At 66.2% G+C, this 11,937-nt stretch overlaps 3 protein-coding genes across 3 annotated transcripts in view; 2 read left to right on the top strand and 1 right to left on the bottom strand.

Annotated features, from left to right (window-relative positions):
* Positions 1-2,576, top strand: part of MNEG_7286 (hypothetical protein) — a gene marked incomplete at both ends in the record, with an annotated part of 4,334 nt that extends 1,758 nt beyond the window's left edge. The window contains 5 exons of the mRNA XM_014044242.1: positions 39-159; positions 481-653; positions 881-1,177; positions 1,511-1,793; positions 2,263-2,576. Coding sequence (XP_013899696.1) covers positions 39-159; positions 481-653; positions 881-1,177; positions 1,511-1,793; positions 2,263-2,576 — 1,188 coding nt within the window. The remainder of the gene's footprint in view (positions 1-38; positions 160-480; positions 654-880; positions 1,178-1,510; positions 1,794-2,262) is intronic.
* Positions 2,577-4,703: 2,127 nt separating this feature from the next.
* MNEG_7285 (hypothetical protein) lies at positions 4,704-5,204 on the top strand (the record flags this gene model as incomplete). Its single annotated transcript, XM_014044241.1, has 1 exon — positions 4,704-5,204. The coding sequence occupies one exon, from the start codon at positions 4,704-4,706 to the stop codon at positions 5,202-5,204; it is 501 nt and encodes a 166-aa protein (XP_013899695.1).
* Positions 5,205-7,889: 2,685 nt separating this feature from the next.
* Positions 7,890-10,824, bottom strand: MNEG_7284 (glutamyl-tRNA reductase; the record flags this gene model as incomplete). Its single annotated transcript, XM_014044240.1, has 5 exons — positions 7,890-8,099; positions 8,500-8,653; positions 9,018-9,267; positions 9,592-10,377; positions 10,758-10,824. 5 exons carry the CDS (start codon positions 10,822-10,824, stop codon positions 7,890-7,892), a joined length of 1,467 nt encoding a protein of 488 aa, XP_013899694.1.
* Positions 10,825-11,937: the final 1,113 nt, after the last annotated feature.

Below are 11,937 nucleotides of genomic sequence, written 5' to 3'. Positions count from 1 at the left end.
CCCCCCCTGCCACTTCCATCCCCCCCCCCCGGTGACAGATCATGGGATTCTTTGACCAGTCCCAGACCATCTCCTCCTGGGTGTCACTCGAGTGCAGCCTGGTGGGGGTGGGGCCGCGCCCCTCCATCACCCGCTTCATCATCTTGCTGCTCATGCCGGGTGAGTGGTCCCTTGTGGGTTTGCAGTGGTGCATTGACACACCCACCCAATTGCGTTTCCCCCATTAATTCTACCCAGTTTCAACCAATGTCTCGACTGTCGGCCCCTGGTGCAAATCTGCGTGTTGTGTTGCGTCGAGACCCCTGGGAATAGTGCTGAGCTGTGTTGCTGAGCGTCAGCTTACCCACAACGGCTGCTTCCACTTTACAAACTACTCCAGAATGGATTGCCACGAACGGCCGCCTCAATTGCCTGCCAGGGTCGCGTCACCTCAAGGCCCCCTTGCCACCTATGCCACCCATGCCCCTTCTCCCCCCGCAGCCGCCGCCTGCCTTGTGAGCCTGCTCGGCTGGGCCGCCATCGCCGCCGTGGCCGCCCTGCGCCAGCGCCGCCCGGGGTCCCTGGGCGCAGCGCGTCACCGGGTGACGTGGGGTCACTACGGCCCGCGGGTCCTGATGACGTGCATCATGGTGGCCTTCTACCTGTACCCCCAGGTCAGCGGGGCGCCGCCTCCGCCGCGCTCGCCTGCTAGCAGCGAGTGTTGCTTGGTGCGTCTCATACGCCATAAGCCATCCAACCCCAAAGCCGGCCAGAGATCCCTCGTGCAAAGCTCCCGCCCGCAAAACCCCGCAATCATCATCCGCCGCTGCCCTCGCACCCAGCGCGGAATCAAACACCACTTGCCCCCCCCCTCCACCCGCCCCCACCGGCCTGCTTTCAGGTGTCCGACGCAGTTGTGACTATCCTGGCGGCCTGCACCCCAGTGGACAGGCCCTCAGCAGTCAGCAAAGTCTACCTCCCGCCCCCCGGCTTCCCCTCGCCCGGCGGGGACGCGCTCGCGGCCCTCAAAGCCGTCGGGACGTACTGGAATTACGACACCAGCCAGACGTGCTTCGAGGGGCCGATGCGGGTGCTGCTGGGCATGGGTGTCGCGTGGGCGGTGGCCTTCTGCGCGGGGTTCCCGCTCATCATGATTTTTGTGCTTTGGAGGAACAGGGAACGACTCGGGGAGGACCAGGTGCGGGTAGGGGCGAGGGGGAGGGCGGCGGCCCCGAGCGCCGCGGCTGCATCGGGTTGCAGGGCGCTACGCCTGCGCTGTTGCACCTGGGGCGGGGGGGGGCGCAGTACCGCGAATCTGACAGGGCAGCGCGCGTGGGAGGCATCGCGTGTTTCAAAGCCCGGCCGCACGCACGCGGACTGTGCTGCGCGCTGGTCCACGCCAGCCAAGCCTCCCTCCCCCCCTTTCGCACCGCCGCCCGAGCGGCCTCTGCCCAACACGATCAAACCCCCTTACTCACTCCACGGCGTCTGCCGTCACCACTCCGTCACCACGATGACGTAATCCCGCCAGACGGACCTCACGTACGGCTTCTTCTACGACTCGTACCGCCGCGGTTACTACTACTGGGAATCCGTACTGCTCCTGGAGAAGCTGGTGCTCACCCTCGCCCTCACCGTCACCGCGCGGTTCGGCGCCGCCGCCCAAGTCCTGGCGGGTCACTGCGTAATCTTCATCGCGCTGATGCTGCAGTCAAAGTGCCGCCCCTACGGCTGCCAGATGCTGGATAGCCTGCAGGGCGCCAGCCTGTACGCGCTGGTGGGAAGCTGCTTCGCCCTCATGATGCCAGCCCTAGGTGAGCCGGCGGGACGTGGTAGTGGGGCGGGGCTGTTGTTATGTGAGGGCGTGCTGCGTGTATGTGTGTGGGAGGAAGAGTGTGTGTGCGTGCGCATGTGGTGTGTGCGAGGCTGGTTGTGTGTGCAAGGGGGGGACGTGCTTGCATGCCCGCCTCAGACTGGGAGGCGCGCCACTCAACATTTGCGCGTTGCAACGACGCTTGAGAAGGGCTTATTGCAGCGCGCCGCAGCAGCAGAGCACGCTAGGCCTTGGCGCCGCGCGAGCAGCGCGGCGCTCAAACAGCGGATGGTCCCCATCCGCGGCGCGGCCCCAGTGCGGCAGCCGCGAACTGCACTTGCACCGCACGCCGCGCGTCCAGCCCTCCGCCATGTTGCCCGCCTGCCCCAGGCCTATGTGCCCTGCCCGCCAGCGGCACCTCTCAAATCTTACAACATTGATTCAAAGTTCTCCACCCCTCGGCCCCGCAGACTCGATCATGGCGGGCGAGGCGCTCGCGTCGCAGTCTCACGCGGTGGTCTACGCGTCCCTCGCGATAGCCGGCGTCCTGAACGTGGGCGTCGTGCTGCTGTTCCTGTTCGCCCTGTATTTGGAGGGCCGCCGCATGTTCGTCAGCGTGCTGGACGCTGACGGCGACGGCCGAGTGGCGCTCTGGGAGGTCCGCGAGTGGGTGGCTGCCCGCCTCCCCCCGTGGCTGACGCGGCGCGCCGCGGCGACGTGCGGCGCGGCGGGGCTGGCGGGGCGGCGGGAGGCGGAGCGGGAGCGGGGCCCCGCGCCAGAGTGATGCACGGACGGCGCCAGGGTCTGGAAGACGGGGGGGTTGGGGCTTTCGTCAGCGTACGGTAGTTGCGCGTGCGTGTGGTGTGATGGCCTCGCACCCCCCAGTTATGAACCTGCCGCCCCGCAGCCCGTCTCTGGGTGAGGCGCGCTGGAGCGGGCTGGTCTAGTTGTCTTGTCTAGCGCTCCCGTGGCGCCAAACATGTATCCTGGCTGTGGCCAATGCATCGCTCTGCACCACGCGGCACCACGATCGGGGCTGCATACTCTGTCATGCCGGTGCTTACTACCTGGGCAGCCCGTTTTTTCAACGTCTCTAGACTGTGTCGACGACTGCCAACAACGTGAACACGAACATCCCTGCTGCAAATAAATCCGTTGGGTGGCGTTCCATGTTTTATTGCCCTGTCATTGTTTAGAGTCGCGGGCCTGCCGCTCCCACGGCTGCCCAGCAACCTCGACGAATGAAGGCAGGCTGCACGCTCTGCCAGCCTGCCTGGGCCCACCACCATTCGCGCGGCCGCAGCACCGCGGGCGCCCAGGCAGCTCGGGGGCTCGGTGCTGGCTGCAAAACCTGCTGGCTGCATATCGCCTTTGCGCGTTTCGCGAGCCTTTACGCCCGCTCTCTTCGCCACAGGGGCCGGCAGGGGAGGCGCGGGCGGGGCCGGGAAACCCCAGCCTGCAAAGCATCACCACTTGAAAAAATCAATACCTCGACCCATACTTTCCCATCTTACGCGTTGAGCTATTTGGCCAACCTCAAGGCATGCCACGTTGACCGCTGACATGCGCTCGCGTACAGTGGCGCGTGCGTGATTGACGTTTGGTGGAGTCGCCTGCAAATGGGTCTATGGCCCAACAACGAACCAAATGCATGCACGTACTGCGCTCCATCCAGTGTAGAGTCATCTGAATTCATCCAAACGATGGGTTGGGTCTGGCATGGTGCAGAGGACAGGAGGAAGGGGACGGCGGGCAGGAAGCAAGGGACGGCCAGTTCGACCTGTCTAGAGCAATGGGGGATCAGGGCTTGCCCCACTCGGATGAATCGCAGGGTGGGAGTCTGCGCGGCGCCCACCGCGCATCCTCCGTATGCGTGACAGGCCCGCTCCCCTGTTTCTGCGCGTTTCCCCCTTTTCAGGAAGGGAGCGGGTGCATCCGGCCCGTTGAACGCTATAACCTCTCGCGTGACTCTCACTGCAGCTGACGCTGTCGGCTCAGACTGCTTCTTGAACATCAGCTAGTTTGGCCAGGGCTCCGCGCCCTCAGTGCTTGGCTCTGTACGGCTGTTTGCGCCTGCGGTCCCTTTCGGCGTGGGTGGTGGGCCCCCCTGCGCGCCGCCCCCTTTGCAGGTCTCCGTCCAGAAGCAGCGTTGAAGGCCACTCATCAGCTTGGGTTCATCCTGACGCCTCGTCCCTGTCACAGATCCATCCGCAACATGGAGTATCTGTACCAGAATCTGTGACGTGCTCTGAATAAAGTTTGGTCCTGCGCCCGGTCCCCCCTAGTACGGGTGACGACTCGACCCTGCAGCAGTCACCGTGCAGTTGCCTCCCTACCGCCGACCCCCCCGGCGCTCAAGCCGCAGCCAACCACGCGCACTTGCACTTGGGATTGCTGAAACTTTCTCGTAGGCAGACGTGGGTTTAGCACAGACACTCTCAGGAGGTGTTTTCCGGCCATCCAGCAAGCACGGCCACGACCCCGACCGAGGACGGCCACGCCCTACCAAGGACTCGCACGTGGCAAAGCTGTTGAAAGCGCACGAAGGTGTGCATGCATCGACATCGCTTGGCTCGCATTCCCGGATTTTGTCGCGTTTCCCTCCAGTAATCCAGCTCAGCACCTGGGTGTGTTGCCTCATTGACGGGATGAATACGAGCATCAAGCCGTCATCACGCGCACACTCGCGGACCGGCTGCTTTTGCGCAGCCCGCCGGACCGCCGGAGCCAACCGTCACCCCGCCGATTTTGGGCCCGTGTGCCAAAACGGCATGCGCGGCCATCGCGGCCAGGCTGGCTTGCCAACCTTCCTTGCCCTTGTTCTTACCAAACCAACGCCCGACACAGGTTACAGCGCAGCCACCCCATCGAAGGGCATCCCTGCTGCGCGCGCGTGTGCAGTTGGGAACAGATGACGACGAGGGAGCCGCCCCGCGGCCTTGCCGCGGCCCGCCTCGCGGCTGCCAACGCGGGCGACGTTGCCGGCACGTGCGGCGCCCTCAAAATGCCTCGGGCTCTGGACACCGCGGCGCGGCTCGCGCTCGCCCTCGCGGTTTCCGCGCTCATCGCCGCGCTGCTGCCGCCGCTGCTGCGCGCCCTGACGGCCCGCCTCCGCCGCGCGGGCCTGCTGCCGCCCGCCGCGGCCCCGGCGCGCGCGCCGCCCCCGCCGCTGCGGCGCGCCGTGGTGCTGCAGATGCTGCACCGCGGCTGTACGATAGAGCTGACAGCAGCGGAGGCCTTCCTGCTGACCGCGATTTGTGAAGGCCTCGAGGCCTCCCGCCGCGCGCTGCGCGCGTGCGTGGGCGCCGCGGGCACGCGCGCGCTCGTCGAGGCGTGCTGGCGGAAGGGGGCCGGGTGGTGCGTCTGCAGGCGGCCGCCGGACGGCGACTGGCTTTTCGGCGACGACGACTGAGCGGCGCTGCACAGCGCGTTGGCGCTCCGCGCCCGACCGTCCTGCACATCGCCCTCGTCAGCAGCCCCGCTTCGACGCCGGCGCCCCGCGAGCCGCAGCGGCGTTTTTCGAGCGGCCGTCGCTGGCCGCTGGCCGCTCGCAGCCGCACGCCGTCGCCGCCGCCAGCCGGCGGCGGGCAAGACGCCCTGTGTACCTTCAACTCTCCCCTTTGTGTGCGCCGACAGAGCGTCGCTCTCGCGTTCAAACTTGGTCAAACTACCCAGGCTCAGGACGCACGACCCAAAGACCCCTTTTTTGTACATAGGGACGTCGTTTCGCGGCCTGGAACGGCCTGTTTTTGCACTTGTCCGCTGCCGGGCTCCTCTTTCTCGTTCGCGCCGGCGTCCGCACCAGATAACTGGGCGTCACTTGGCGGGCCGTCGCAGCCCTTTGCTGCGCAGCGCCCCGCGTCTCTAGTCCAGGCCCGCCCCGCCCCGCGCACCCACGCCCCTTCTTTTTTTGGCAGTCAGGGGTGCAGCGCGCCTTTGAGCGTGCATACACGGCCTTCCTTCCCACGCAAGCACGCGATGGCGCAGGCGTGCCTCGTCACCAGACCACCCCACCTCCCGCCGCGGCGGGTGCTCACTTAAAAGCCACTTGCGGCCGCTGCGACGCCGGCCCCCAGGCGCCTGCCCACCCTGTGGGCGACGCCGGCCCACCCAGCTCTGTGCGCAGCCGGCCCAGCACGAACAGCCCCCGCCCTCGCCTCTCCGTTTGATGCGCCCAGTCGGGCATGCACGCTGTGGACAAGGCCGCGCCTGCGCCCGCCCGCGGGCCCTCGGGGCACCGATGAAGGAGCGCAGCAGTGCGGGCCCGCGCACGAGCCTGCTGCTGCACCGCATTCGCTGCTGCTGCTGTGCACCAGCAGCATCGCATGCCGGCTCGTCGCGGCGGAACGCGCGCGCGCCCACACGCCCTGGCTCGCCGCGCCTCGCGCCATACACCTGCGCTGCCATGCGTCAGGACGTGTCCCTTTTTCACCTGTTTCAATGCTTGTGAATATCGCTGCTGCACATGTGAAACCACCGCACCCTGCTGCCTCGCAATGAGATGGAACCTGGTATAAGCAGGGACCCACTTGCACAGTAAAATGCATCGTGCCGCTCGCTCCGTCGGCTTGCCGGACTCGTCTCGCGAACAGCAGACCGCAGATTGCGCAGGACCGACCGCCTCTGCCAGCTTGGTCGCCATCACGGCGCGCCAGCAGCCGCGTCGTATGAGGGGCGCATGGAGCGGGCGCCGCCCGCCTTGCGAGCCCAAACACATTTGAGAAGCTAGCGATGGCGGCTCGAATGTGCCCAGGCCGGAGCCTTCAAGCCAACAGCTTATGACGAGAGCAAAGGTGCCAGTTGGACCCGCCTGCAACTGCGTGCACCCATAGAATGTGCTGCGCACGTGGCAGGGATTGGCACTGGGCGGACGAGCGAGGCTGCGCACTCGTGGGTCCTCAGCGTGGTGACGCCGCCCCACTGAGGGCCCTTCCCTGCCCTAGCCTCGAAGGGATCACCACTTTATGCCCCGCATCGGCCGCAGCCTTGCGCGCTCGGCTCGCATTCCCTTGCCTTAACTGTTCCAGATGCAGCTGACAGCCTGGCCGCCCACACAGTGTGCGCGTTGCTCCCGCTGACTCGTGCGGCGCGCAGTCCGGTGCGCCCACGCGCCGAACCTGCGTCTGCGGCGCGCCCACCCGCCTGCAGCTGACGCGCGCAACGTCGACAGGCGTCCACCCCCTCACCAAAAGGCATAATCAGTTTTACTGGAAAAATTGCGTCAGGCGTCAGGCCAAAAGTGCACAGGGCAACGTGTGGACGCGATTTTTCCTCTGCAAGCCTTGCTGCTGAGAAAAGTGGAGTGTGGCGCGCTGATGGAACAAAGGGCTGTGCATTGGTTGACTATCAGTTGAGGTTGGGGATCAGCGCAAAGATGATACAAAAAACGGCACCAGAGACGGGCGCGATGGGGGAGGGGTTGCTGGTTCGAGGGAAGGGGGTTGGGGGGTGCACAGCCGCGCCGAGGCGCCGTCCGCTTGGCGTAGCTTGGCGGCCGGGCTGGTCCAGATGCAGGCTCAGAGGGTTGGGCAGAAGTGGGAGGGGGGCTGTCATCTATGTCCTGACTGATTGCAGTGATTAACGGATCTGGCTGGGAAAAGGGATCCCGGGCGCGGCAGCAGGGGCGGTGGATGGAAGGGGCCCGCAGGTCGGCGCAGGATGCAAAGGCGCCCAAAACGCGCACATGTGCGCCCAGGAAAACGAGCGCATGCCGCATGCCGCAAACCAACGATCGACACACCGAAATCAGCTCTTGCTGTGGCGCGGGCTGCGCGGGGATCTGTGACGCATTCAAGCGTGTGAGCAGCAAGTGCGCGAGGGCGGCGGCGTCGAGAGTTGCGCGTGCGGCCCGTCGCTCAAAATTCAAGCACACACACGCAGATACGCGGCAGCCGCGCCACCAGTGCGGCGCGGAGGTGCCCAAACACCTTGAAACCACATTGACTCTTCTCTTTCGAGCTAGACGCGGCGCCGCCACGCTAGGCGCGGCGCGGCGCGGCGCGGCGCTGCGCCGCGGGGTCGGCGCGCGCTCACTTGCTGCCGCCGGCCGGCGCGCTCTGAGCGCGCTTGGAAGGCCGCAGGGCAGGCGCAGGCGCGCTCACTTGCTGCCGCCGGCCGGCGCGCTCTGCGCGCGCTTGGGGGGCCGCGGGCCGTGCTGCACCTGGCTCAGCTCGAACATGCGCTCGAGGGCGTCCATGCTGGCGAGGGTGGCGGTGACGGCGTCGGGGTCGGTGCCGTCGCAGCGCAGCGCGGTCATGGGGCCGTGCAGCAGCTTGTTCACGATCGCCTTTGAGAGCTCCTCAATAGCCTGCGAGTCGGAGAACGAGGGTGAGGTAGGTGTGATGCGTTGGTGGGTGCGGCGTTGGGGATGGGGGGGGGGCAGCTGCATGCACGAGCGGCACAAAGAGGAAAGGCCGTGGACAGCAAGCGCGTACGCCAGCCTGCAGCCGCGCGGGTCGGAAAAGCGCACGTCCATCCCCGTTCCAGGTCAGCTGCATCCCCGAGGGCCTCCTCTCAGCTATCTATCGTGCCAGGGCCGCCATAGGCCGGGCCAGACCCTGTTAATCAGGACGTCAACACAAACACACACACACACTCTCTCTCTCTCTCTCTCTCTCTCTCTTGTCCTCTCTCTCTTTCTTTCTCAAAGACAAACACACACACACACACACACACACACACACACACACACGCGCGCGCGCGCGCACCTTGAGCTGCTTCTTGGTGGCGCCCTCCCCGAAGCGGCCCATGGCCTTCTCAAACTCTGCAGCCCTGATGGCCTCGGCCTTGGTGCGCAGCGCCTTGATTGTGGGCACCGTCTCCAGGGAGTCCCGCCACGCCTCAAAGCTGCGCTGCTCCTCCCTTTGGGGGGGGGGCGGTTGACAAGATTGAGTGTGCGTGTATATGTTTTTGGGGGGTGTATGTGTGTGTGTGTGTGAGTGTGTGTGTGTGTGTGTTTGTGCGCGCGTGTGCTTTGGGGGCGGCGTGTGCCCGAGCACACGTGGAAGGAGGACACGCAGCGCCCGAGCAAAGGCGAGCACGAGACGCGGCTGGCACAGCGGGCATGCCGCGCGGCGCCAGCTGCGCCTGCCCGCGCCGGCCGCCGCTGTCGCGCGTGATGAAACATACACCCCGTGCACGCGAGCGCCCGCGCAAAACCCTCCGGTCACCCCATTCTCCGGGCAGCCAGGGCACCCCTGCACCACTACCGCCGTCACCCACACACCTGAGCAGCACCTCAGCCTCCGCCGCCGCCGCCGCGCGCGCCTCCTTGTTGCCCGCCACGACTTCCTTCAGATCGTCCACGTTGTACACCACCGCCGCGCGGCCCTCGGGCGCGTCCCGGAGCTCGTTGATGGATGGCGCGATGTTGCGGGGCACACTGATGTCGACGAAGCGGCGCACGCCGCCGACGGCCGCGGGGGAGGGGGGCATGGACGCCAGGTCGTCCTTGTGAATGAGGACCTCCTCGCTGCCTGTGGAGGGTGGGGTGAGGGTGGGGAGGGGAGGGGTGTGCGGCGATGATGTGAGGGGCAGAGGGGACGCGCGCAAGGGCCTTGGGCGGGCTCTTTTGAGGGCTTTGGGTGAGGTATGGGCGACCGCACGAGATACCTGAAAGCGTCAAGGAGCCGGGCTGGTCGCAGCCCGGCGACCAGCGACCTGTCGCGCTGCAAATTTACCCCTCGCATGCCCCCCTCCCGGCCCACTGGCACGTTATCACCGCGGCCCCCTCTAGCCCCGCAGCCGGGACAAGGCGGGGCCCCTCCGGCCGATACGGCTCCCTCGCGGCGGCGCCTCACCCGACGCAGCGAAGATGACGTCAGACTCCGCGACGCAGTCCAGCAAGTCCGGCATGAGGCGGATTTCAAAGTCCATGCCAGGATACTCCACCGCCAGCGCCTGGGCGCGCGGCAGGCTGCGGTTGACCACGGTCACGCGCTTGCAGCCCTTGGACAGCAGGTGTTTGACCAGCAGCGTCGACATCTTCCCGGCGCCGATGATGCAGACGCGCGCCGCGTCCCAGCAGCCGCCCGGCAGCTTCAGCTGAGCCAGCTCGACGGCCGCGCTGCTGACGGAGACGCTGCCCGTGCTGATGCTCGTCTCTGCGCGCACGCGCTTGCCGGCGGTGATCGCTTGCTTGAACAGGCCCGTCAGCTGGCGCCCGAAGCCGGGGCAGGTTTGACCGACTTTGACCACCTGTTTGACCTGCGCCAGAATCTGGCCCTCCCCCATAACGAGGGAGTCCAGGCCGCCCGCGACGCGCAGCAGGTGGTGCGTAGCGTCGCGGTCGCGCAGCAGGAAGAGGTAGGGGCGCAGCTCCTCGAGCGGCACGCCGCTGCTGCGGGAGAGCCACTCCTCGACCTCGCGCACGCCGCGGTGCCAGTTGACGGCGACCACGTACAGCTCCATCCTGTTGCAAGTGGACAGCACCGCTGCCTCCTCAATGTGGGGGAAGGCGCAGAGCTCGCCGATTGCGCGCGGCCACTCGGCTTCCGGCACGGCGAGCTTCTCGCGGAGCTCGACGGGGGCGTGCTGGATGGTCAGGCCGATGCCGATGATGCTGTGCTTGTGCTCGCCGGCGTAGCCTGGGCGTGGGATGGCGTGGGGTGGGTGCGTGTTCTGCGTCTGCATGTGTACCGTATGCATGGGTGGGGCTGGGGGGTTGACTCGTGTTTGCCTGGCGTTTGGGCACCAGGGGGGTCGCCAAAGGCAGGAGCGGAAGGGAGGCGCGAAAGAGGGAGAGAGGAGCGGCGCGCCGCTGCGCTTGCCCGTCACTCGGTTTGAGGGCAGCCGGCGGGGGCGGGTCGGTGCCCGGGGCCGAAGCACTGTGCGCGGTCAATGTATGCAATCAGCATACGCTACGCACTATGCGGTGCAATCCCGGGGGCCTCGGGAGCTGTGTGGACCTGGCTCGAATACTGCACCCCGACCCGACCCCAGATATGATCCCTGCGGGGGTGCTCACGGTTGACGGCTGTCATTTTCAGCTGCTCCAGCGCCTTGATAGAAGACTCCAGATGCTTGCTTGGCATCTTGCTGGTCACCGATGCCGGGGGCGCCTGCAGCACGGCCTGGGACCGCACCACGCGGGCCCTGCGGCCCACATGACGCCTGGAAAAATCATCTTCGACGCCATTGAATCGGCTGCACTGCCGTGCCGTGCTGCTACGGACCCCCTGCATCTCGGACGGAGCAGAGCGAGCGTGAGCGACGCTCAAATGAACACAAAAAGGAAGATAAATACGAAATGATTGGGATTGTATCCGGGAAACGCGTTGAGGGGCCTTGTATCAGCGGGAGATCGAGCGAAACGGTTGGGTTACTCCGTGACCCTCGAGCTGGCTTCCGGCGACTTGGTCGCAGGAAAAGTGATCGATGCATCAACGTTGCCACATACATGCGGCAGTGGCCCTTGCTGCTGAACGTTTGCCGTGGCGCGTCGCCGTTCGTCACCGCCGGTCAGCCGACAGATAACGCCCACCAATGCGCGGGGCGCCGGCACCTGCATCCCCCCTGGGGGCGCGCGGCTTGGTCGACAGCCACGTATGCATGAAAATGCTTGGAACGCGCTGGGGCGGGCATGTTTCCAGGCCGGGCATGCGATTGGAGGTCCTTTGATTGGAGGACAGCAACCGCAGCCAGGTATATCCCATTGCGGTCCCGTGGTACTTTGACCCGTAAAGTAGCTTACACCCTGCTTACACCTGAAGATCAGGGTCCTGATTTCATGGCATGTGGTTTGATTTGTCACAAAGCATGCTGAGTTACACCGTGGGTACCCCAGCACCAGGGTGTGCTCTGGACCACGCCCCGAAACGCGAGTCGACGGGTGTGCACGCACGCCCTTCGCCAACTCCACAGCGCGGTGAGCGCCCCGCCACGCCTGCGCCGCGACGGCAGCCCAACCAGCGCGCTGGCCGCAAACCCCGCTCGCCCCTGCGCATGCCAGCGGCCGGCATGGGCGTGGGACGAGCGCTGCTGCGCCCGCCCAAACTCGCAACCCCAAAATCGCGACACAAACTCGAAAAAAGACACCCTCAAGCAGTGATCAGCCCTATCTCGGCTTTGAATTCGGCCTCCAACGCCTGGTATTCTGCCTCAGCCCTTTCTAGGTCAGCTACGTCCCACGCCTTGACGCCCCGCCC

Source organism: Monoraphidium neglectum (genome assembly GCF_000611645.1).
Source record: "Monoraphidium neglectum strain SAG 48.87 unplaced genomic scaffold scaffold01274, whole genome shotgun sequence".
Taxonomy (NCBI): Eukaryota; Viridiplantae; Chlorophyta; class Chlorophyceae; order Sphaeropleales; family Selenastraceae; genus Monoraphidium; species Monoraphidium neglectum.
Note: the sequence above shows the minus strand (reverse complement) of the source record. Positions and strands in the feature narration are given on the sequence as shown.